The sequence below is a fragment of the Podarcis pityusensis genome, assembly GCF_964106645.2.
Source record: "Podarcis pityusensis genome assembly, chromosome: 8".
Lineage (NCBI taxonomy): Eukaryota > Metazoa > Chordata > Lepidosauria > Squamata > Lacertidae > Podarcis > Podarcis pityusensis.
In genome coordinates, this window is record NC_138033.1 from 58,712,917 (window position 1) to 58,737,508 (window position 24,592).

Below are 24,592 nucleotides of genomic sequence, written 5' to 3' on the forward strand. Positions count from 1 at the left end.
GAAAGTTAGGTCCAAGGATTAACGCCAGAGAAGTTCTCTTTCCATACGCCTGGTAGCATAATGGACAAGATCTGCAGGAATATCTTAAGCATGTTTAATCAGAACCAAACCAGCCATTTTTGGGACGGGGATTTGCGCTTGCCTCCCCTCCCCGGGACAATTGTCCTATGTAATGCAATTGCCCTAGAACTATTAATTAGTAAAGCCAGAAGCTTGGAAAGTTACAGGGCCATTCGCAACCCTTGAAGTGTGTGCGTAAAACAGAATTAATGCCGTTCGGAGATGTTGTCCGCTAGCCTCCGCCGCGTTCCCTCCCTGGGCCAAACTCTGTCCCGGTTGTTGATGCAAAAAGCAGCGTGCCTCCTTCGCTCCATGCGGGCTGGCAGGCCTCCCTCGCCTGCCCCAATCAAGAGCCGCAGCGGCGGAGGAGTGGCCCGGGGGCGGCGGCCCAGGCCGGCGGCGAGAAGAGCTGCAAGCGGCGGAGGGGGAGGGGGAGGCGTGAAAGGGAAAGGAACAAAAGCAACCTCTTTCTCCGTTGAAACCGGCCAGGTACCAACTGTTATGCCTATGACACTTCTAGTACCAGAGTCATTAGGCACATATTTCCGGGAGGGGGGTGTCATTTCCCGCATGCAAATAGGGGATGTCTTTATTTTTTCCACCCTTTTTTCCCCATTGCAACAAAGCTAATTCATTCAGGCAGCCGAAACCCGCCGCTCCCCACCCGCTTACCTTCCGCAGCTCGTTCTCGATCTCGCCCGCTTTCAAGACGATGGGCCCCCGCACGGCGTACTCCACCGCTTTGACCTGGGGGTTCATGGATTCCAGCGTGAGGATCTTTTCTCGGGTCTGCTTCTCCTTGATCGGTATCGCAGAGGCCTTGGCAGCGCTGCTCCAGTCTTTCCCCGGCGGCCGGCGGGGCCGGGCGGCCGATCTCGGCTGCTTGTTGCCGGCCACGAGCGAGGAGACGAAGCGCACGGCCGCCTCTGTCCGTTCATTCTTGCTGCTCGGGCGAGCGGCTTCTTTCGCGAGTCCCGAGAGGCGATGCATGCTCCCCCTTGGAGGGTGCAAATTCCAGAGGTGGTGGGGAAAGCAATCACATCCACCTCTAAAAAAAAGCAACAACAAAAACACCCCCCAAATAACCCACTGTTATTTCGCAACAGAGGTGCAGTAAGACCTCACGAGCAAAATTTTAAAATAAAATAAAATCAACGTTGCCCGGGTACAAGTGCATGCTTGGCAAGGTTCTTTTTTTCCTCCTCCAAGCTTCCAAGCAACTTGACGGAAAGAGGGCAGAGTTGGGTCTTTACAAGAAAGAGCAGTTATGCTCTCGCCCAATGAGGAGGAAGACTCCCAGCACTGCAAGGATTAGGTCCTCGCAGTCGCAATCTGTATTCTCTGCAGAGGAGCAAAGTCCGGGGAAATCCCATCCGGCCAAAGACCCGAGACACCCCCAACTGCAAGCCCGCCCCTCCAAGACCCTCTTTTCCCCGCTACCGCCTGTGGAGATAAGAGATTGCACCAGCCAGGACTGTCAGCCGCGCTGCCTGGTGGGTCTTGTAGTCCTGCTTGCCTCTAGCTGAGCCAACCCAGTAGCACCAGGTGGTGACATATAAAACTACCACGCCCAGAATCCCCTCCTAGGTAGAGCAGCCTTGTGCTTGTATTTTGTCATTGTGCTTGCGAGGATGTGGGATGGAGTTGGCTGCGTGGGTAATAATGGGGAGATCACGCCACGTCTAAAATGCCATCTCCTTAAATAGTAGCTTGTGTAGTTTGCTGGCTTTTAATTTTAAAAGGCGAGGCTATTTGAGAAACGTTGGCGTAATTATTCTTTCCCCCACGGCGGTGCAGTTCCAAATTGAAGAAGGCTCCCCAGGTCGCGCAAACAGGGCATGGATTAAAGAGAACCTGGAAGAGAAATGCGCCTGCAATTTCAAAGCCCGTGATAAAGGCTACAATCCTGTCGTGTCCTGTGCATACTAATAGCGTGGTCATTATCCGTGTGCAGATGATTGTGCAGCGACAATGGAACCAGCTGCAGGAAACGCCAAAGTATACACCAGTAAAAATCTCACACAGAGAGAAAAACAAAGGGAAAAGCCTTCTCTAAATACAACCCAATGAAAACTCAACAGGCTTTGTGGTCACAGAGTACAGGGCTAGGGGGTGGAATGGAGTATCCTAATAAAGGGCATGGCTTGCAGCACACTGTACAGGTGCAGCTATACTGCAACATTCTGTTGCAGGCACACTTAATCACAATTTCTAGGGATATGGCTCCACTGAGCTGGATGTGACATCCAGAGAAACTTGTTTAAGATAAAAACTGTAAAGTGTCTTGGCTGCACTGTAAAACTCACCCATAAGGATATAAGAAGAGCCTAGTCCACAATCCTGTTCTCACGATGGCCAGCCGGGTGCCTGTTTGAAGCCTGCAAACAAGGCCAGAACTCAACAGTCTACAGTTTCCAGCAATGTATTCAGAAACATTACTGCCTCCAATCATGGATCTCATGGTTGCTGGTTCGAGCCCCACATTGTGCAGAAAGGTTCCTGCATTGCAGGGGGTCAGACTAGATGACCCTTGTGGTCCCTTCCAACTCTTTTGTTCTATGATTCTTTGGAACCAGAGCATACATATTATGGTTAGTAGCCATTGGTAGCCTTATCCTTCATAAATTTGTCCAACTCCCCCCTCCCCACAATGAAATCTCTGGATGTTGCTCAGAAACTTTCAGCAGTGAAAAATAAGATTGTTAATACAGTATTATTACCTACAGCTGGACAAGGTTAAATCCTCATGTTGCTTCATCCTGTGCAGGGGTGGAATTAGGTTTGATGAGGCCCAAGCTACTGAAGGTAATGGGGCCCTTTATATGTCCAGCTGTCCTTTGTCAAAAACAAATTGTTGTTGTTTTTTTGTGTTGAATATAAGCTATATGGTAATTTATGGACCTACTAGGTATCTAAAACCATTTGCCACTGTTGCTGTATGCAGGTTTTATTTTATTTGTTTTTTATCTTATATTTTGGAAATGTACATCCATTTTTTTCCCCTTTAAATTTTTTTGGGCCCCCCAAAAGAGTGGGGCCCTAAGCTATACCTTGTTTAGCTTATACGTAAAACCGGCACTTATCCTGTGTATCTATCAACTGGCTAGAAGCTTGCACAAGATGTGAGTGGCTTGTCCTATTCTCAAAACAGATTTTCAAAGGTAGTTCCCCTCTAGTAAATGTGCCTAGGATTAAGGCCCTAAGGCTAAAGCAAAGAAAGAAAAAGTGGGAGTACAACCACTTTTGTACAAGGAAGAGCATTTATGACTCAATATAAGCCACCAGCAACGATAAGAGAACAGCATTGACCTGTTGCACAATTAATTGGGCCTGTTCAGCAACAGTGTTTTTCCACTAATGATGCTTACATTTTTGACATGGAAAATAACTATGCAGTCTGATGACTTTATATGTAAATTTGAGAGCCATGGGTCTTGCTCCCAGGTAAGTGTATATTGAAAGTACAGTAGTACCTCAGGTTAAGTATTTAATTCGTTCCGGAGGTCTGTTCTTAACCTGAAACTGTTCTTAACCTGAAGCACCACTTTAGCTAATGGGGCCTCCTGCTGCTGCCGCGCCGCCGGAGCCCAATTTTTGTTCTTATCCTGAAGCAAAGTTCTTAACCTGAAGCACTATTTCTGGGTTAGCAGAGTGTGTAACCTGAAGCGTATGTAACCTAACCTGAAGCATATGTAACCTGAAGGTACCACTGTAATAAGAAGCTGCTGGATCAGTATACTGTATACTGTTTTCATAGTGGCCATTCAAATGCCTGTAGCAAACCAGCAAGCAGGATTTGAGCACAAGAGCTCTCTTCCTTCCTGTGTTTTCCAGCAACTGGTATTCAGAGACCTTGCTGCCTCCAGTTGTGGAGGCAGAGCATAGCCATCATGGGTATTGGATGGGTCCATACATTTGTGCGGCCAACAAGAAAATAATAATTGACAACAATGATGTTCTATTCACTATGAATGATAGTTGTGTGTACTAATCTACAGCACATGGCACATAAGGCTTTACATAGAGAATAACCAAATCCAGCACATGCTTTCATATGACAGCCCTTCAGGACGCATTTAATTGGCATCTCTTACAAAATCCAGTGCACATGCTTGAGAAGAGGGCATATAATTAATTTGAATACAGTCATACCTCATGTTACGTGTGCTTCATGTTACGTTCTTTCAGGTTACATCCCATGGTGACCCGGAAGTACCGGAAAGGGTTACTTCTGGGTTTCGCTGCTCGCGCATGCACAGAAGTGCAAAAGACGTCACGCGCATGCGCAGAAGCGGCAAATTGCAACCCACGCGTGCACAGACACCCCGCTGTGGGTTGCGCTCTTTTCATGTTGCGAACGGGCCTCCAGAACGGATCCCGTTCGCAACCAGAGGTACCACTGTACATATATTATAATATACACACTGCTTGTTTTTTTGATTAAAAAAAGATTTTAAGGGGAATTGAATATTTCTGAACCATTTAAAGCTCATCTACACAGAATGGAAGATGGCAGAATCCCCAAGGACATACTCTATGGGGAGCTGGCTTCAGACAATGGGCTTGTGGGCAGAAAAACTCTACGTTACAAAGATATCTGCAAAAGGTGTTGGCAACATCAACCCCGCCTTATGGGAATCCCTTGCCTGGAGACAGTCAATTTGTGTATCCACAGCAGTGACTAGAGCAGGAATGACTCCTGGGAGGAGTGCAAAAAGAAGAAATGCCATAGTGCACCTGTAGAAGCAAAACCAGATGCCTATATCTGCCCCACCTGCAATAAAACATGTCTCTCCTGCATTGGTCTCTACAGCCAGAGCAGGCGCTGTAACTCTCCAGTGGTTTAATTTTATCTCCAGGCGCATTCTTCCATTGTCTCCCAAGACAGATGCCAACAAATTTAAAGGCTGTTTTAACAATATGTAGAAAAGGCCCATGCATATCTACACAGAAGCAACAGCAAAATCCTAGTCATGTCCACTCAGAAATGAGTCTTGGTGATTTCAGTGGGATTTATTTCCAGGTAATCATGTACAGAATTGCAACCGTAGGCAACAATCCTATACCCATTGAATTCAATGTGCCTTCTGTATATGCAGGTATAGGATCGCTTGTCAGTGTTACAAGCTGCACTGCCTGTAAGTTTGATTCACAAGCCAATTACGTAGAAGTACTTTGATTTAAAATGAATTTCCAAAATCTTCTGATTCATCAGTTGTACGTGTCTCAGTATGCAGCACTGTAGGCTGTGACACAACAATGCCATCTCTATGATTAACAAAAAGCTGCTGGATATTGTTGTTGCTGTGCAGGTTGGTAATCTTTGATGTTGCATGAGAACTATTGGCAGAACTATGACCTTTGTAAAATAATGATGTAAATACTCTGTCTTCACCAGTTTTGATGTTTACTTAAATTTCTGACTGTTGCACAAATAACTTGTGTGTGTCAAGTTAATTAAGTAAAGAGACTGTGTTGTTACATTCTTGGTTCGGAGAAATCTAGTATGATCAAACAAGTACTTTGGCTATAGGTGCTTCATTAAATTAAAAAGAAAACTAACAACATTCCAGGCCTCATTTAACTAATGCCCCAAGGGATAACCGTTTCATTCGTTGGTATTATACTAAATTTTACTCAGAGTAAATAACTGAAATTAATGAACATGACTTAGTTAAGTCCATTAATTTCAGTTGGTCTACTCTGAGTAAAACTTAGTTGACTGCTACCCATTCCGTCTAGTTTTTGTTCAGGAATTAAACTCACTTTGTATGCGAGTTTATTTTTTATTTATTTTTTGCTACAATGTATATATCAGAGGAAGAATGTTTGAATAGCATGCTACAGCCAGTGTTATTCTGAGCCAAAATGAGAAAAGTTGATATGCTCTAAAAATAGAGATTAATTATCTCAGTAACTAGGTGCATAATTGGAGTGTTCTTTATTAAAAGGCATGTATTGCAAGGTCCCTGGTCCAACCCACAGCTCATATGGGAACTTCCTAGATGGCTTTATATGCCATATTTCTTAGCCTTAGCATCTCATTTTAATCTGAAGACAAGCCATTTGTGAATATTATTCAGGGTGCATTCGCACCTATGTTTTCAAACAGCTGCAGTTAGCAAAACCTTCAGCAGGAAAATACTTCTCTTCTGTACTGTCTGCACTGTGAAATGTGAAGCACTAGAGAACTTAATAAATGCATTGTGCAAATACAGTACAGTAATAAGCATTTAGCATTCTGCAGGTGTGGAGCAACTATGCCCTTGTTTTTTGCTTTCCCATCTAGGATGGAGAGAGTTAAGTTCAAGCAAGAACTATAAACGAAGGCTATATATAAGTGCAAAGAGGATAGCTGAAATTATTAGGCACTGCTTCTGACAATATTTCTGAAATGTTACTAAGTTTAAAAAAGATAAAAAGAAAATAATATACTAATGCTGGCACAGTAAAATTAGACAGTGATGAGAAGGGATAACTTTATGTAACTGAATAAGTAAAGGGAAGGGCCTTTCCAATATATTTTGGTGCCAATGTATAAAGTCTGATTTATGTTTTTCCTTAATGATAAATATATACTAATACATTAAATAGCATAAAATCTTCAGTCCTTTAATGGTGCTTGAAATCTGCCACTGGAAGCAGCTCCTATGAGTTACATCACTTCTAGAGCCAAGATTATTGTATGCTGCCTACACTGGAAAAGACAGCATTGCAAGTACATCTTTGTAATAATGTTGACAGGTCTATGGGCTGTCTAAAGCAATAATCTTCAGAGAGATTCCCCTGCCTGGAGACCTCATCCTCCTGGATGCATTATGAAATCAAAGTGTGGAAACAGAATGAGAAGAAATGAATTAACATTTTGTTCAAAATAAGAACATTGCATAATTGTAAGGTGGAATTTCCCCTCTTAAATATGATGTTCTCTGTGTTAGGTGCATGGAATTAGTAGGTTGTTCCCAGATATGACTAAGGTCTTCATTGTAAAAACTTTTAGGGGCTCTTTAATAAAGATGTATAAAATAAATACGTATTCTCAGGGGGGAAGTATTAAAATAATAGAATTTTAGAGTTGGAAGGGACGCTGAGGATCATCTAGTCCAGCCCCCAGCAATGCAGAAATATGCAGCTATCTCATATGGGGATCAAATCTGCAACCCTGGTGTTTTCAGCAGCATGCTCTAACCAACTGAGCTACCCAGGCAGGGTGTGGGAAAAGATGTAATATGTAGGAATTTTTAAATATCTGGGTGGCGCTGTGGGTTAAACCACAGAGCCTAGGGCTTGCTGATCAGAAGGTCGCGGTTCGAATCCCCGCGATGGGGTGAGCTCCCATTGCTCGGTCCCAGCTCCTGCCCACCTAGCAGTTCGAAAGCACGGCAAAGTGCAAGTAGATAAATAGGTACTGCTCCAACGGGAAGGTAAACGGCGTTTCCCTGTGCTGCTCTGGTTCACCAGAAGTGGCTTAGTCATGCTGGCCACATGACTTGGAAGCTACGCCGGCTCCCTCGGCCAATAAAGTGAGATGAGTGCCGCAACCCCAGAGTCGGCCACGACTGGACCTAATGGTCAGGGGTCCCTTTACCCTTTACTAACAAAATAATAGTATTAACATTGAAAAAATGGGAGAGGAGTTTAATACAAATGGTAGAGCCAGACATGACAAATATAGGTTTATAATCCTCACATATGGCTGTTTTGCCCATTAAATGCTTCTTTTGCCCTGATTCTTTATCTTGTGGGCAGAGAGGTGATGGATTCTGAATTCTTTACTCAATTATGTAGACTAGAAGGTCTGCTTGTTTTATGAAAACAACAGAGGTTATCAAAATTCTATCACTATCATCTTTGTTACTCATCTCTGTCCTAAAGTTTAAAGTGTCTTCTTAATTTCCTTTATTTTTGTGATCACTTTGCATTTTTATAGAGCAGTCAGCTGTGAAAGTGGTTAATGTGTAAAAGTCATTGTCCTTGAATAACACCACAGAGACAAATCAGGAAGACAGCCTCGCTACAAGGACTTGTGAAGAAAACCTCTTTGCTAGGCCCCTGCAGCAAGTATAGTACCTGAATGTATGAGGAAATCATTTGGAAGCTACGCAGAAGAGACAAGATTAAACTTGCTTTACTTTGGCAGATGTTTTTGCTTGAGCTGTTTATTTTTTTCCATTTTAAGTGAAGGACTTCACTTCTGTTGGCATTCACCCATATCATTTCAGCGGCAAACTAAAGTGCTTCATGTTGAAGAGCACAAGAATATGGCAATAGCAAATATCAGGCAGAAGAATGTCTCTGTGGGTCTCTGTTGAATACATATGAGAAAACATGGGTCTGTGAGAAATATCTTCAAATTAAGTTACAACTAGGGATGGAGGAAAATTTCTTTTTCTTTTGCATTGTAAAGTGAACCTACCTAATTTGCACTTCTTGAACCAACGTATGAATTGAAACACAGCTATCCTTCAAAATTTACACTTCTCCAAATTTTGTGAGGCAGTTCTCCAACCAAACAATATATGCAAAAATGCATAGTTTGGAGGGTAATGTACATAAAACACACTAGTGAAAATAACATACAAAAATCCTTTATATTAGGGCAAATTGTTTACAATAATGTTTACAAAGATTACATAGAAAAATGTGTTTATTAGGAGAAATTTGCCCTGAAACGTTGACTAATTTTCATGTTTGTTTTTTTAACTTGTTACAGAAATGTGAAGAATTGGATTTAAGATTGGAAAAATGAGAAATGTAGAGAAACAAAAGTGACAGGTTCATCCATCCCTAGTTACAACCTTTGCTTTGAGCTGGAAGCCTGTTTGAACAGTGTCTATGCTCTGAGTCTTTGGAATCTGTCCTGTGTGAACCAATTATGATATCATTTTGTGAATACCATTTTGTGGAAATTTCAAAATGTAAAAACCAGGACACCCCAAAAGTTGTAGAAAATTGACTTGCCTAAGATCCAGGGCAAAGTGCCGCCTTTTGGAAATTCCCCCCAGATGTCAATTCCCCCTTTGAAATCCCTGTAATGTCCAGGAAAATCTGGACGTATGGCAGCCCTGTGTAACATACTATATTTTGCAGAGTGTGGTTTGAGTATCTCCTTGATTCAGATAGATGAATCCATAAGAATTAACCCCATGGTTCTATATTTGATGACTCCCCCAATTTAGAACTTCCTTTCCCCTTGAGGCTTTGGAAGTGTGCTGTTTCCAGCAGGAGTTTATCTACAAACCTTGCTATTAAAGTCACTCTGGATTGCTAGTACTGTACAAAAGGCCATGCAGCCTCCCCACCCCCACCCCTGCAAGCATTCATAGGAAGCTGCCTTGTATTGAGTCCGGCCATCTAGCTCAGTATTGTCTACTCTGACTGGCAGCAGCTCTCCAGTTTCAGACAGGAGACATTCCTGGCCGAACCTGGAGATGCCAAAGATTGAAAATGGGATGTCCTGGATTCAGTGCTGATCCCCTACCATGGAGCTATGGATCTTGCCCAAAGAGAGCTGGAGTGGAACCAGTAACAATTTAATCACCAGGCTTTCAAGTTTTGTCTTTAAGGGCACTCAGCAAGGACTAGTTACCCCCTAACATCCCTAGGTTTGAGAGGGTGTGGGGCATTGCCTTCCCTGAGTTATGAAACAAGACCATTTTGATGTTGTCTTGTTTCCATTTGTGTGTTTTTGAGACAAAAAATATGGTGCTGCATGGGCGCCCAACAACACGTCTCTATGTGGCAAGCTTACCATATCAATATGTGACACTTATTCAAAAATGTCCTTTCGCAGAATCTATTTTATTGTATGGCTCTTCTGTTTATTTTATTCTAACTTCAATAATGCACTCCATTGGTCATTTTAAAAAAATTATAATTATCTTGTTTGTATGTTGTTCTTTTTGAAAACTGAATAAGCACCTCATTTTTTAAAAAATAAAATCCCCTAGCTATCCTGCCACACGAAGAATCAGAATGACTGAGGGGTGTAAAAAAAGAAAAGAAAAAGGGTGTGCTCCTCCTGTGTCTTTTTTCTATCTTTGAGACCTCCAGATACTAAGCGGTCTATAAATACTCTTAATAATAATAAAAATATGAATAGTAAAATGTGTTTATAATGAGCAGGCATGCCTAGGATGGCGCTGTTAATAAGAGAATAAGTTGAATTATGTTTCAAATGTTTTTCTTTGCTGCCTTTGTAAATAGATGCTACTCTTTTTATTTTTAAGATATTGTATATTCAGTGTTGATATGATTTGCACAAGTATGATCTATGTGAGTTTACTGAACTTTTTTGAATTTTGAAAAATAATAATCGAAAACTGAATATTAACTTTTTTTTTAAAAATATGTCGTCGTCCCCTTCTCCCCCGTTTCTAATCCATGCCTGCTTCTTTTATTTGATGTATTTCCCGCCTTTTCCTCCTCAGCCGTATCCCCTTCCCCTTCTGCTCCATCAACCCCCAAACCGTCACTGAGGCGACTCTCCAAGCCCTCCCCTCTTGCCCCCACCCTCGGCGCCGTCTTTCATATCTAATTCCACCAATCCCAGAGTGAAAACGAGCCTTGTCATTTCATAAGCTCCGCCCCTTTACCTCTCGCAACTGATAAAGAGGTGTGGCTTTTGGCAGTAGGAAAACGGTTTCCTGTTTCGGCTTTGAAAAGCCTCCGTTGTGCCCGCGCGCGCGCGCACACGCACGCACGAGCGTCCCCAGGGTTTGGCAGTGGTCGGGCCGCCGGCGGAGCTTTGGAGGTCCAGCCCGCGCGCGCGCACAGAAGGGGAGGGAGGGGGGAGTGTGGGCAGGCGCGTGCGCGGCGGCGGCGACTGCTACCGGCTGTGATTGGCGCGAGGGCTTAGTTCCATCCAGGTGGGAGGGGCGGCTCGCTCTCGGTCTCTCTGTGTCTCCTTTGCAAGCTGAGCAGTAAGTAGCATCTGCTGCTGTGCGCGAGACCAGGCAAGGAGCATGTCTGCAGGCAGGGCCAAGAAAGTGAAGATGGCCACCAAGTCCTGCCCAGAGTGCGACCAGCAGGTAAGGCTTTAGTAGTGTGAATAAGGAGATCGACCCGAAAACGTGGACCACGTCCTCCCTGGCTCAGGTTGTGGGTAAAGGAGGACACATCGAAATGCCCCAAGTGCTTTTTCTCCATCCTGAGTTTAACAGCTTACCTTAAGCATCCAGGTGTGTTGCATTGCATTGCATTGCATGCCCACATAGGCATTGCATGCCCACATAGGTATTGCATGCCCACATAGGCATGTCGAGGACGAGGATGGCACTCCTCCCCCCCCGCAAAAGTCTTTGCCTGAAATCCTGCACTGAATAATTCTATTACATTTGTAGAATGCATTTAAAAACAAATATTTTGCTTTACACCCCCCGAAGTATTTGCTGCAAATGTCATTGCATTGTATTGTTGGCAGCTGCAGTTCCTTGGCAAGAGGACAAGAGGAGGTTTGGATTGGTGACTTGTGAAGCTTTAAATAAAGGAATCCTGTGCTTTTAGCCCCTGCCCTATATAATTTTGTGGCGCTGCGAGTGTTCTGAATAAATACATTCAGTATGTTCTCTTGAAGAGTTATCTGGAAGAGGTGACAGATGGAAGAATAATAAGGCTGTTGAACTTGCAATATTAATATTTCCTGATGAACAGGATTAGGGATTGGCAGTGCACTCCTATGCACGTCTACTCAGAAGAATGTCTTACTGATTTAATCAGGGCATATTCCCAGGGAAGTATGTATAAGATTTCAGCCTTAGGAGCTGAAAATGAGACTGAAGACTTATGTATGCTCATATATTGATTTTTGTCTTTTAAAAATACTGCTGTGCTACTTCCTGTAAATGATGGTGTTTGTTCTTGCCCATGTTTTGTGATTATATCAGTCAAGTTTGACTCTGCCACTATTCCTTTCAAAAGATGTAGCAGAGGTTTTGAGGTGTTACAACTGTATGTAGCCCACTGCTGCCCTATTTATTGCATGTTTGAGCTGGAGATATATACACACAGGTACTGTTGTGACCAGGTCACTCAGTGGCTAAACATCCTTACATTTGACACCTTGTGTTGCAGTTGAGAATTGGCTGTTCTTCATTCTGCTGGGTGAAAAGGTTCATGAAACTCAAATAATTATATACCCCACAGTATTGGTATGGTAAAAAATATTGTGTGTTTCATACCTTGTTGAAATAACACAGAAACTTTAATTATATTGAAGAAAGAAGCCTGTTTTTCTTTTTTCAATTCCCAGATGCTATATTTAATTGTCATTTTCCTCTGTCCTTAACCTGTTTTGTTTAAGGGGATTCTTATTGCAATTCTCTCCTTAAAACTGAGATTATAAAATACTGGAAGTTGCCTTGGTAGGGGGTCAATACTAGCAGAACACTGTTGTTGACTCTTAGAAATGTTATGTCTGTGGACAGAGCTGGTACATGTTGCTGCCACTATGACCTTTTATTTGCTGATTTATTAATTTCAATCTTTCATTTTCCCCAAATTGCTCAGGGGTGCAGTGAGCCCCCCCCCCCACATTTAATCCTCACAACAACCCTGTGAAGTAGGTTATGCTGAGAGAGACTGACTAGTCTAAGCTCATCCACAGCTCAGTAGGGATTTGGTCTTGGGGCCCCCTGGTTTCTCTGTTGGGCACATTAATTACTGTTGATTGGATTATGGTAGCATTTGTCTTTTAAGCTTCAAGTTGATTTAGTTGATCTAGTTGATCTTAGTAGGCCTAGAATCACTCAAGCTCAAATCTGTTGGTTCAATTCATCTCCTCACAATGCTTAATGGGTTTAAGCTGGGTTTGAAACTACTTAACTAGCTTTAGCTCCACACTTCATGTGACAAACATGTTGCTGCATGTAAACTGGGTGTTTACTGTAGCAAACATGTAAAGTGTGGATGGCGCGTCTTTGAAAGCCTCAATATGCCCTTTGGGGAAATCCATCTCAGTCGGGTTTTCTAGATGCTCCCTTTCTCCCCCAGTTTATGCGTATGCTTTAGGAATCACTACCGTATGCGCAACAGATACATTTTCCATGTAAAGTGTGGAGCTGCTTTTAATTATGGCATTTTCCTGATGCAACTTCTCAATGCTACGCAGTTCCTCACAAAGCAAGGGTTCCTATTTTGTCAGATGGGTGTATTTTACACAGCATGGAAAAGTTATTCTGAGAGTACAAGTTTGTAAGTAGCTTATGGGATGTCTTGTGGCCCTATAAGGCCTTGTTTCGCTTGCCCCAGTGAGAATCTGCTCAGAGTTTATTTTACCCTCTAAGACTCCTGCATCACAAACAGCTGTCTCTGGATATGTTGGAGTTTATGCAGTTGTGTCTGGCGTCCGTGTCTTGATCTTCAACCTTGTGAAAGCAGGCCAACTCGGTTTCCTTTTTTCCCATCCTAGAGATTGCCTTTGGAAGGAGTTTGCTCTGTGCAATCTGTCCTTACCACCCAAGAAGGAGCCTGACTCAAATGTGGGGGATTCTGCATAGCTATTGCTGTCTCTGCCTGTGCTCCAGTTCTTTCCATATGCTCCATTCACTCTTACCACACTTTTTCGTGTTCTGAGGGGGTTTGCTGAATGTGTAATAGGGAGGTAGTCATCGTGCTCTGGCAGAGTTGTGCCGAATAAACCGTTCCCCCCCCTCACAGGCCTTGTGGCACACAGCTGTGAAGAATGAGAAATTAAAAAAAAAAAGAGAGCTTATTATAAAACAGCTTCTGATCTTTAGCATTTAAACACGCCACCCGGCCAGCTTGCTGCTTAGTCATTTCACGGCTGTAATTTTTTAATATTACGTACATACTGTGTTGTGTTAGTGCTCTGATAAAAGGGCTTGCGGCGGCCCCTCAGTTTGACAATGTCTCAGCCTAACCTGCCTAACAGGAGAGACCCCATTGCCCTCACAGAGATACAATTCTCAAGAGTGGTTTAAGAAGCACCCCTTCTCCCCAGGGAATTGTAGCTCTGTGAGGTTGAATAAGGGTCTCCTAACCTGGAGGTTAGTGCCAGAGCTTGGCTAACCGTAGCCAGGCTGTTGCTGTCCAGGTGGGGTTGCAAGCTGGTGTACCAACTCGATTGGTGAAATGTACCCAATGTCACCAGAGACTGCGTTCCTGATCCTTGACGGGAGTGCAGCCCCATCAAGAACAGGTTGGACAGATGAACCATCTCTTGACAGCACATCAGGACAAATACTAAAAGGAAGTACTTCTCCATGCAGCACGTAGTTAAACTGTGGAAGTCCCACAGGAGGTAGTGATGGCCACAACATTGAATGGCTTTAAAAGAGAATTAGGCAAATAAATTCATGGAGAAGAGGGTTCTCAGTGGCTACTAGCTATGATGCTGTACTGCCACAGTTGGCAGCAGTAATGCATCCAAAGGCTAGTTGCCGGAAACAACAGGAAGAGAGTGTGCTTGAATCCTGCTTCAAGGTTTCCCAAAAGAGGCACCTGGCTGGCCACTATGAGAATAGGATACTGGACTAGATGGGCCATTGGCCTGATCCAGAAGACTGTTCTTATGTTCTTTGTTGTCGGGGTGAGCTTTAGTTTATTGGCTGACATCCAGTCCACAACTGATTCTGAGAATGACTCGGCACTTCCTCACATGAATGTGAGAGAAAGGGGAGGGAATTGTGAAAATATTAATGCCGTCCACCTTCAGAAGACATCTCATTCTGTGGTTGTAAAAAGTGGGAGGGGGATGCCACAGAGCTGAAGTCTAGTCTTTTAGTATCATATTCTGAAATGGGCCCTCCAGAGAGGTGGAAGATCACTCAAACACTGTTTTTTCAACTCCCTATCCAGAGGGTCAAATCAAACCGAGTACTATTCGGAGTAGGCCCATTGAAGTCGGTGAATGCAGGTTAGTCATGGCCAGGTAGTTCAGTTGGTAGAACATGAGACTTAATCTCAGGGCAGTGGGTCCCAGCCCCATGTTGGGTGAAAGATTCCTGCATTGCAGAGGGTTGGGCTAGATGATTCTTGTGGTCCTTTCCAACTCTATGATCCTTTGGTTAATTTCAGTAGGTCTCCTACTAAGAGGTATTGGATGAAAACCAGAGAGCCTATACTGAATTTTGGATGAAAACCAGAGAGCCTATACTGAAGGGTGCCATGGCTGATGTTATCAGAAGCCTCTGAGGGATTGAGGAAAATTGGCAGGGCACACTCCCTCTGTCCTGCTGGTTAACATGTCATCAATCAGGGTGCCCAAGATGGCTTCTGTATTGAAAATAGGCCAAGCTGAAACAGATCCAAATTAACAGTTGCATCCAGGAGTGCCTGAAGTTGTGTGCATCTTCTTAATTCTGACAGTCTGCTGCTGTTTGGAGGAGGCTGCTAGTCTTTGCATTTCCAATAATTAGGTGTTTGTGTCGAGGCTGATTTCAGCATGCCTCTGCTTTGAGTGAAGGCTTCCCATTGACATTTACAATAGTAGATCTAACGCAAATCTTTCAGGCTGCCATCCTAAACAGGCCTGCCTAGGTGTAAGACCCACTGGAAGAAGAGGTCCTTGTTTCTGAATGAGCATGTTTAGGATTGTACTGTGGTGCTGTTACCTTTTTTTAGCTTTATACAGTTATATAGGTTTTGTGGCCTGGCCTCTTTCATGCTTTAAGTCTGCAGGCCTTTGCTGACACTGACAAGTTCAGCTAAGCATGACATAGTTTCCTGAGCTAAACAAGTTAAATTCTCATCTTTTGGGCCTGGGACGAAAACAATAATCACAGAGAATCTACTGTGGCATAAATGTGTTTTTGAGGAGTTTGGGTTTTATTTGTTTTCATATGGTCCTTCACTAATTATTTTGAATTTGTAGGTTAATATTTACAACTACTCAGAGTGTCTTTTCTCAAGTTCTTTGGTGGAAACCTTCGGGGTCCTTACCAAAGGGAGAAAAGTCTGATTTGTATGAGTTCTCTATGAGATGCTGACATACAGATTTGGGTAGGAAAATAAATTGGCTGTTGAATAGAGTGCCTCTGATGAAATGTTAACAAAAGTAGCACCGATTTTTAATCCTCTGCCACATGTAAAAAAGCACATTCCTCAGGTTGCAATCCTGTACTTTTCTTAGCCTGAGGACTGCATTCTGGGCAACTTTCTGAAGGCCATATGCCAGTGGTAGCCCGAGCCAGAGGCAAAAGTGGGCGGAACCAGAAATGTGAATTTTACCTTTCTACAATATGCTGTACAACCTACAATAGGTTTTGACACACACATGTTCCTCTGTCTCTTCCATGCGGACAAGGCCTGAGACGGAGTTTAAGGACCTATTCCAGCCAGGCAAAGATACTTGAGGTGTGAAGCCTAGAGGAGCCAGATTAAGAGACATGAGGGCCACATCCAGATTAAGAGACATGAGGCTCTCCACCTCTGCTGCACGTATTTAACTGGGTTGATTGCCAACCCCACTGGTGTGAGAAGACACATCCAACAAATGTGGGTTCGGACAGAGCACCGCTCTCCACATTATATCAAAATGCACAGAAGGCCATTCATGCGTGGGGATCTCTTAAGAGAGTGGCAAATGAATTTTGGGTCTTCTTTATGATGACAGAAGCTTTAATATTAGTCAGCTGCTTAACCGTAGCTGCATGCTAGGCTGTAATCAAAACTAGCCAATGCAACCGAAAGAACTGCAGGGTGTTAACTTAAAAGGGGTTGCTGACGTTTTCCTGGAAATGGCAGAATAGATGGTTGTCGATTAAGGAATCAGTGTTTCCACTGAAGCGAGCCTTTTTGTATGCAAGCATAGATCGCTTCATGAGCAATGGAACTCCTTCCTTTCTCTGAATAGCAACTTTGTGCTGCCTCGGAAACTGCTTCTGAAAATTGTTGTGGGGGTGGGACGCTTCTTCCTGTTTTCTTCACTGGATGTGGAAGCTCCATGACTTCTGGCTCTTGCAAGGGAAGCAGCAGTAATAAATACCACTGCAGTCTTAAGATTGCGTGTGAGTGGTGTTCTGAAAGAATGCCTTTCTCATTTTTGTTTTTCAAATGGGCTTATTCATAAAAATTACGTGAATGAGATTATCAATGAAGGTTGCCTTGGGGTTTTTTGATCCAATTAATTACCTCCAAGTGCATCATGAATGGGGCCCATTGTGAATAACGCAGAGCCTTGGCAGATAATGCACGACCCAGGAAGAGCAATAATCTGCTGTATGAGGGCTGTCTGCTCGTAAACTTGCATCTGCATGTGGGGTTGCACAGGAAACGGAGCCCTACCTCAGGTGGCACTAATAACTCAGTGTGATGCATACAGTAGGAATATTCTTGCCCCTTTTCAAAGAAATGCAGAGGCTGAATACCATTTGTTCTTCAAATGAAATGAAAGGGAAACCCATGTGTGGTTGGGACAGCTTCAAGGTTTCATTCTAATTTAGCCTGGGTCTAAGCTGTTTTAGCAAAGCTATCTGAAAGACCATGTTTTTAATGAAAGGGGCACTGTTGTTGTTATAATATGTATTTTTAATACACATTCTTAATATATTGTTTTAAATCCATTACTGCTTAATTACTTTTTCTTTGTTTTCAGCGGTTTCCATTTTATCTGTGTTTTGTACTTTTTGCCTGTTATCCGCCTTCATCCCTGGTCTGGGGAAAGGGCATGGTATAAAGAAATATAATAAAAATTGAAATTTATCAGGACTAACGGCAGGCACAATGACGAGCGCTATGGCAGCTGGCAGGCGTAGATTTGCGATGTGCTCGTTGTGACAGACGTAGAACACGTAATCAATACCTGGCCTGTTAATAACAGGTGTGATAACTGGGCAGCAGATCCTTCTGCCATGATGCTGTTTTGTTAACATTTCCCGTGGCACAACCTCTTTATTGCACGGTTCGTTTATCGTTAAGATAATGACATTATGAATCAGAATGAGTTGAGTAGATCATTTACAGTGGAATCCCATGCTTGGGAACATGGGGGGAGGTTGCGTTACATTTTGAACCGGGCCATTGGTCCATCTAGCTCAGGATGGTCTACACTGAGTAGCAGCAACAGCTGTCCAGAGTTTCAGATGGAGGACACTCCCAGCCATATCTGGAGATGCCAGAGATTGAACCTGAGACCTCCTTCATTCAAAGTAGATGCTTGACCACTAGTGCTTGCAGCCCTTGTCCATGTCTACTCAGAAGGAAGTCCCACTGAGTTCAGTATGGCTTACTCTCAGGAAACTGGAGTTGCAACCTTAAAGTATCAGTATCACCAACAGGTATTCTGCACAAACCACAGATGACGTCATAAAATTGTTCCTTGGACTGCGTAGCCAGAGATGGTAGTTGAACACTGGAGTGTTTACCCATTAAAAATTGAAGAGATTGTCTCCTCCCCTCTCCCCCAGCCAGCCAGCCTTCCCCAAACTATTGCAATCCAGATATTGATGGGTGAAAGCTCTCATCAGTCACAGCCAGCATGGGCAATGGTCATGGTCAATGGGGGCTGGAATAAGCATTTGGACCACACATAATTGCAGTCTAAAATATATGGGGGAAATTGCTATAGCTCAGTGCATAATCCTTGCATGGTAAAGATCCTGGGTTTATTTCCTAGCATATGACTGTCTGAATCCCCGGAGAGCTGCTGCCAGTCAGTATATAGAGAAGGCTGTGCTAGATAAGGACCTAAGAGGCTGCTGGATCAGGCCAGTGGCCCATCTAGTCCAACATCCTGTTCTCATAGTGGCCAACCAAGTAGGAGCTAAGCACAAGAGCGTCCTTCCCTCCAGTGGTTTCCAGCAACTGGTATTCAGAAGCATTTCTGCTACTGTGGACGGCAGAGCAGTCTCATTATGGGCCGGTAGCCATCAATAGCCTTTTCCTGCATGAATTTGTCTAATCCTCTTTTGAAGCCATCCACGTTGGTACTTTTGGAGAAGTACTTTCTTTGATCAGTAATAGATTTTCCAACAGATGGACCCACGGCCTCACTCAGTGTAAGGCAACTTCTCATGTTCCTGTGTAAAGCAGTGCAGTCCTGGGGCAGTTTTTAACCTGATATTTGTCAGTTCTCTTGAAATGTAGTCCTTTTCTCTTTTGTCTCTCTTCCAGGTTCCTGTTGCATGCAAATCCTGTCCGTGCGGCTATATATTTATCAGTCGAAAACTCTTGCATGCTAAACGTTCTGAAAGGCTGCCGTCCTCAGGTACTTTTCTACTTGATGGTTTTGCTTAGATTATTGTGGTTTTAAAAGAGTACAGCCAAAGGGGAAGGATTAAGTAGTGTCCCCACCCTCCAGGATATCCCTGGGTGCCAGCTTCCACTCCTGGCTCCTGGCACAGACCAAGTCTGCTATATATCTCTACTATATAATATCTGTTTTGTCCGGGTGTTGTAATGGGTATTCTGCTGCTGGCATATCAGTTGGGCAAAATGTGGGTTTTCTTTTGACACAGAGGTTCAGAAATGTTTTCTGTCTCTGGCTTTGTTTACCCAACCCTTTCCCTACCTCCTTCCTCTGCTTTCTTCTGTATCTCTTGTACAGTGGTACCTCCGGTTAAGAACTTAATTCATTCTGGAGGTCTGTTCTTAACCTGAAATTGTTCTTAACCTGAAGCACCACTTTAGCTAATGGGGCCTGCCGCTGCGCTGCCACTGCACAATTTCTTTTCTCATCCTGAAGCAAAGTTCTTAACCTGAGGTAATATTTCTGGGTTAGCAGGGTCTGTAACCTGAAGCGTATGTAACCCGAGGTACCACTGTACTCCTTTTCATTTATGCCAACTCGTGCCTGTTTGATGAGTTCTCTCTTTCTCTTTCTCTTTCTCTTTCTCTCTTTCCCTTTCCCTTCCTTCCTTTCTTACCAGCCATTTGATTTTTAACCAGTTTCTGTCAACCTGTTGCCCTTCAGATGCTTTAGACTGCATTTCCCATCAGCCTTCTGATGGGAATTTTAGTTCTAAGCATTTGGAGGGTGCCACTAGCTTGGCAAAAGCTGCTCTTACTTCCTGTACACCTCTGCTCCTGTTTTCTTTCTGGTTCAGCAATTTGGGTATTATTCATTGTGCAGATTGTGGCAAGAAAAAGGCGGATCGGTTTGGTTACGTGATCTTTTGAAGAACTGGATTTAGAAAGAAAAGCATCACTGGTTATAGAGGCAATTTCATTTTGACATTTATGCTTCGTGAATAATATCACTTTAAAAATAGCTGGGTGAAGAGGCTGGGGTGGTGCAGATAAACACTATGGTGGAGTCAAAGGGCTCACATTGAGCAATGTCAGAGAAGCAGATCTTAAAATGTACAGTATCATAATAATGGTGGTGATAATGTGTTGAAACAGAAAGCAGAAGTGAAGCTAAGAGGAGACGGACAGAGAGAGTCACAAGAGAGAGGATAAACTCCGTGGTAAATAAAGATTTAGAAAACAGGAGAAGATCCAGATCAAACAGCCATTCGGATCACAGTAGAAGAGGAAGAGGACGACCAAAGACCACCTCAGCGAAAAAACACGAGGAGGAAAGAGGTATAAAAGGCAGAGAGCTGCTGCTTGCTGATCTTAGCATGCTGCAGAGGCCACAAGCATGTGAGGGTCTGTGAATTTCTTTCCCCCTCACACACATGAGGAAGAAGGGGAGGGGAGCTTCCTTTTTGCCTTTGTGATGATTTCCTCATTTTGGTCGAACGGACTGGGGACTGTTGTGGTAGGGAAGGCAAACATCCTTCCTTCTGAGGAAATTAGAGTTGTATTATAAGCTATGCTTACAGTGCTGCCTTGTGAACCTACCCAGCCTTTGCTTCTGAGGCTGCCTCTTACTTGCAGAGATAATCACTGGGTGGGAAATGGAAGAGGTCAAAACATCAAACACCCCATCACATTTCCAGTGTCAAACCTAGATTGGGCAGGTCAGGGAGTGGGGGAGCAGGATACTGTCACTGGCTTCATGTGAGGCACAATGCAAAGTCACATTGGCACAGGGCAGGATCCTGGTGGCCACAGCAAACCGCCAGTCAGATAGAGTGGACCGCTGAGGATCAAGCTTAAACACTGATGTGGTTTGCCAGTGGTAAACTGTGGCTTGTCGTGAATGAGACAGCCTGCTTGTGCCACTGTGGCTGTTTTGCTCTTCCTCAAGTCCTACTGCTGCCACCACACTAGGCATGGTTTGGCTTATTGTTTCGTGCAAACCTGGGCTCATGGCTTGTCTCATTCTGAACAAACCATGTTTTTTTCCTTGGCATGTTCCAAACAAACCACAAGCCTGGGTTCAGATGCATTGCTAAGCTAGGCCACGTCTTAACTCATAGCCACAGGAGTGGGGGAGGAGTGAAGCAGCTACAGTCGTCGCCCTGTGCACCCTGCATACATGTCCATCTGTGGTAAGCCATAGTTTGGCTTACAGTGGCATGCAAATGAAGCCATTATGATGATTATAAAATCAAGGCAGTCCCAGCTGTCTTAATTTGCCATGGGGAGCTCCCATTGTGAGTGCAGTAAGTAGGACAAATAAAAGAAAGCCTGCTAAGAAATTGTTAGTTACAGCACTTCAAAGATTTCTGACTTGAAGTGCAGTTTATAATATATCCTGCCCCCTCCCCCCAGCCACCTAAAATATACCTCCTAGCTTTTCCTTTCTTCAGGTTTAGGTTGTCTCAAAAATTACAGGGATCTGTTTTGGTAAAATTTCTGTTTTTCTTTAACTATTTGGTTCATTAAAGTAATGTTCTCATTTCTGAAAAATTGGCTCATAAATTAAGGGGATCTTGGGGTGCAACTAAACTTACAGATTCTGCCTCTTTGGTAGCTGTGTTTCTTATGACAGGCCGATCATGGGTGTTCATACCAGTTGTTTTGTCTTTTCTGTATATCTGGTTGGTTTTTTTAATCCAATGTGTAGTCTCTTGAGAATATACTTTATTTTATGAGATAATGGCTGTGAACCCTGTTTGTTTTGTACAGTTTTTTTTATTTTAAAAAGAGTTCATATTTCTTACTTGGTTGTTACTTTCACTTCATAATAAAGCCTTGAAAATTATATATTAAAAATACCTGACACATTAATAACATTAACTGTTAAAACCTCATTTTTCATGGTGTATACATTTGAGTCACAATCTGTTCATTTTATCTCTATGCGACATGGCTGTATATAACTAGAATGACTGAAATGACCTAAATTAGGGTCATTCTTTTATAGGAAGGTATCTGTCTTCACATAATCTTCATATTGGCAAAGTGCACAGCATAATTAATTGCATGGCTTAAATCAACAGAGCGATTATTGACCGCTGTCAGGTTTTATACAAGCCGGTTTTTCTTCATGGGGGGAATGTGGCTAAATATATTTAGACCAACACAGCAAAAAGAGTGTTCGTCTGCGTGTCCAATTCCCACTTTTAAAAAGTGGCTGAAATAATATTTGGCTCATGCAGTGCCTTTTCTTTTTCTGCAGAGAAACAAGAGAAAGAAGTTGACATGTATGCAAACCTATCTGACGAAAAGGCTTTCGTATTTTCCGTGGCCTTGGCAGAAATAAACAGAAAAATAATCAACCAGAGGCTTATTCTGTGATTGCCTGGCCCAGGACCTATGCATGCTATGGTGTTTAAGCCAGGCAGTGGATTTCGAACTGTCGGTGGCCTCTCAAGCAAGGAATGCCGCTGCCTGCCTTAGTGAAGGCTGTATGTCTCTTTTCCTTGCTGACCTTCTGCTGCGGCTGCTGCTCTTTGGATCATGCAGACTTCTTGTTCCAGCTAATTGTCAAGAAGGAAGACGACCAGCACTTTGCTTGGGGCGGGGGAAGAAATCAAAATCTGATGAACGTGGCATCTTGAAGAACTCAACAGAGTTGTTAAAAACTGTTCTTTTGAACACTTCTGCAATTAAAATGCAATGTTTTAATTAATTTAAATCTCCTTCACCATAGAGGTCAGATTTTGCAGCTTTATTGAAGCTTACATGTACATAGTTAAGCTAACTTCTTAATAAATCGATATTCTGGTGTTTGTTTTTATTAATCTGCTGAATTGATCTGGGAGCCATAGCGTGTTTTTACTTCTGGTTTAAGAGAGTATGAATAAATGCTTCTTAAGTCAGCATACAGATCATTTGTGCACAGAGCATAAGTGTGATGTATGGGCAATAAAGTGAAAATCAATTACCGTATTTTTTTGCACCATAACACTCACTTTTTTCCTCCTAGAAAGTAAGGGAAAATGTCTGTGCGTGTTATGGAGGAAATGCCTACGGGTGGCATGCCTACGGATTTTCCTCCTCTAAAAACTACGTGCGTGTTATGGTCGGGTGCGTGTTATAGAGCGAAAAATACTGTATTCCTCTTTTTTTCCAGAAGCATTGATGCATTTGTGTTGGACTGTCACTCCTTTAATCTCAGCTGCAGAATCAAACTAGTTTGATTAAACGACCCATACTTTTGCTGTAAGACTAAAAGGGTTTTTAACAGGGAAGACCTGAAATCTTGCTAGGAAATCTTCCAGAAGGGGATTGTATAGATTCCATGTTGGGCTGTTTTAGGTTTTTCCCCTAGAGATGCTTTGCACTTGTGCAAACCTTGTTTCTTTTATTTATAGAAGTATTTCCACAGCTTATCTGCAAGTGGTCCCATTTTGGATACATAGTCAACAACACTCATACTTGAACATTGAAAATAGAGGGAGCCAGCTGGGCCTGCAAGAAAAGGCAACAGTATGGAGTACTGTTTCTAGCTGGCTAGCAGACACACTGCCCTTTTCCAGGACACTCTGTTACATCCCCTCTTAATTTTATGCCTGCCCCTTCCAACAGTCATTCCATGGCCACTGAGCTTGCTCAGACTCCACAGCCTGGGGCCGCCACAATTCCATCAGAGGCCGAGTTTGGGCCGTGAGCCACCTACTGGTTCAATCCTGGTACTGCTAGTGCATTTAGCTTACTTGAAATTCTTTCCTTTTGCATGCTGATGATAAGAATTCCTTTTTCCAGGGGGCATCATGGACCCTTGCGACTGAGTGGGCTAAGTGAGTGCCTTGAAGGGCTTTCTAATGAGGATAAGCAGAACAGCCCACTAAAAGCTGTTGACAGTCGAATGGAGAAAACAAAATTCCCAACATCTTTCAGAATGCAATCATTCATATATATATATATATGAAGATCTCCTTTAAAAAATGGAAACAAATTTCTTTGGTAAAACATATATCTTGTCTTTTGGGAAACCATCTCAAGAAACCAACTTCTGCGCAGGGAAAAAAATAAGCTGTTGCCTCTTTAATTTCGAATGTGATTAAAAATAACTCTCGACATCACTGGAAAATCATTTCACTTCCTGCAAGCAAAGCCTATAATTTATAACATTGTGGGGAGCTTTTGTTTCTGTTGTGTGGTTTCTCTCCCCCCCCCCGCCTTTACCTTCCTGCCCAGTTCTCTTGCTCTTCAAATTGTAGGCTGTGCCTCTACATTTTTAATTCGTTGTGCATGGAGAACATTGGTGCTGAGTTGTCTTTGAGTCCTTGAAAGCTGGAGCTTGAAAGCTGGACTTCGAGTGCTTATTTACAGCAAGCGGGCAAGCTTGCCGTTG

General features: G+C 43.2%; 2 protein-coding genes and 2 long non-coding RNA genes across 4 annotated transcripts in view; 2 read left to right on the forward strand and 2 right to left on the reverse strand.

The window, feature by feature from the left end:
- GPT2 (glutamic--pyruvic transaminase 2) overlaps nucleotides 1-1,833 on the reverse strand; it is a 30,064-nt gene extending 28,231 nt beyond the window's left edge. The window contains exon 1 of the mRNA XM_081015533.1: nucleotides 733-1,833. Within this exon, the coding sequence (XP_080871659.1) occupies nucleotides 733-1,050 (318 nt within the window). The 5' untranslated portion in view covers nucleotides 1,051-1,833. The remainder of the gene's footprint in view (nucleotides 1-732) is intronic.
- A 1,956-nt stretch (nucleotides 1,834-3,789) lies between these two features.
- On the forward strand, nucleotides 3,790-10,400 carry LOC308482466. Its single transcript, XR_013989289.1, has 2 exons — nucleotides 3,790-6,953; nucleotides 8,051-10,400. It is a non-coding gene; the product is annotated as an uncharacterized lncRNA (long non-coding RNA).
- On the reverse strand, nucleotides 8,173-10,794 carry LOC308482462. Its single transcript, XR_013989283.1, has 2 exons — nucleotides 10,656-10,794; nucleotides 8,173-8,365 (listed from the first exon to the last, which is right to left on the reverse strand). It is a non-coding gene; the product is annotated as an uncharacterized lncRNA (long non-coding RNA).
- A 141-nt stretch (nucleotides 10,795-10,935) lies between these two features.
- Nucleotides 10,936-23,179, forward strand: LOC308482450 (UPF0547 protein C16orf87). The gene is made up of 4 exons (XM_081015567.1): nucleotides 10,936-11,090; nucleotides 19,132-19,225; nucleotides 20,362-20,544; nucleotides 22,472-23,179. Exons 1-4 carry the CDS (start codon nucleotides 11,025-11,027, stop codon nucleotides 22,588-22,590), a joined length of 462 nt encoding a protein of 153 aa, XP_080871693.1. The 5' UTR covers nucleotides 10,936-11,024; the 3' UTR covers nucleotides 22,591-23,179.
- Nucleotides 23,180-24,592: the final 1,413 nt, after the last annotated feature.

Excerpts from the sequence above, each read along its gene's own strand:
- LOC308482450 (XM_081015567.1), top strand. The coding sequence starts at position 11,025 with ATGTCTGCAGGCAGGGCCAAGAAAGTGAAGATGGCCACCAAGTCCTGC. Across the intron at positions 11,091-19,131 it reads GCCCAGAGTGCGACCAGCAG|GTTCCTGTTGCATGCAAATC; the intron begins GTAAGGCTTTAG and ends TCTCTCTTCCAG. Across the intron at positions 20,545-22,471 it reads AAAACACGAGGAGGAAAGAG|AGAAACAAGAGAAAGAAGTT; the intron begins GTATAAAAGGCA and ends CTTTTTCTGCAG.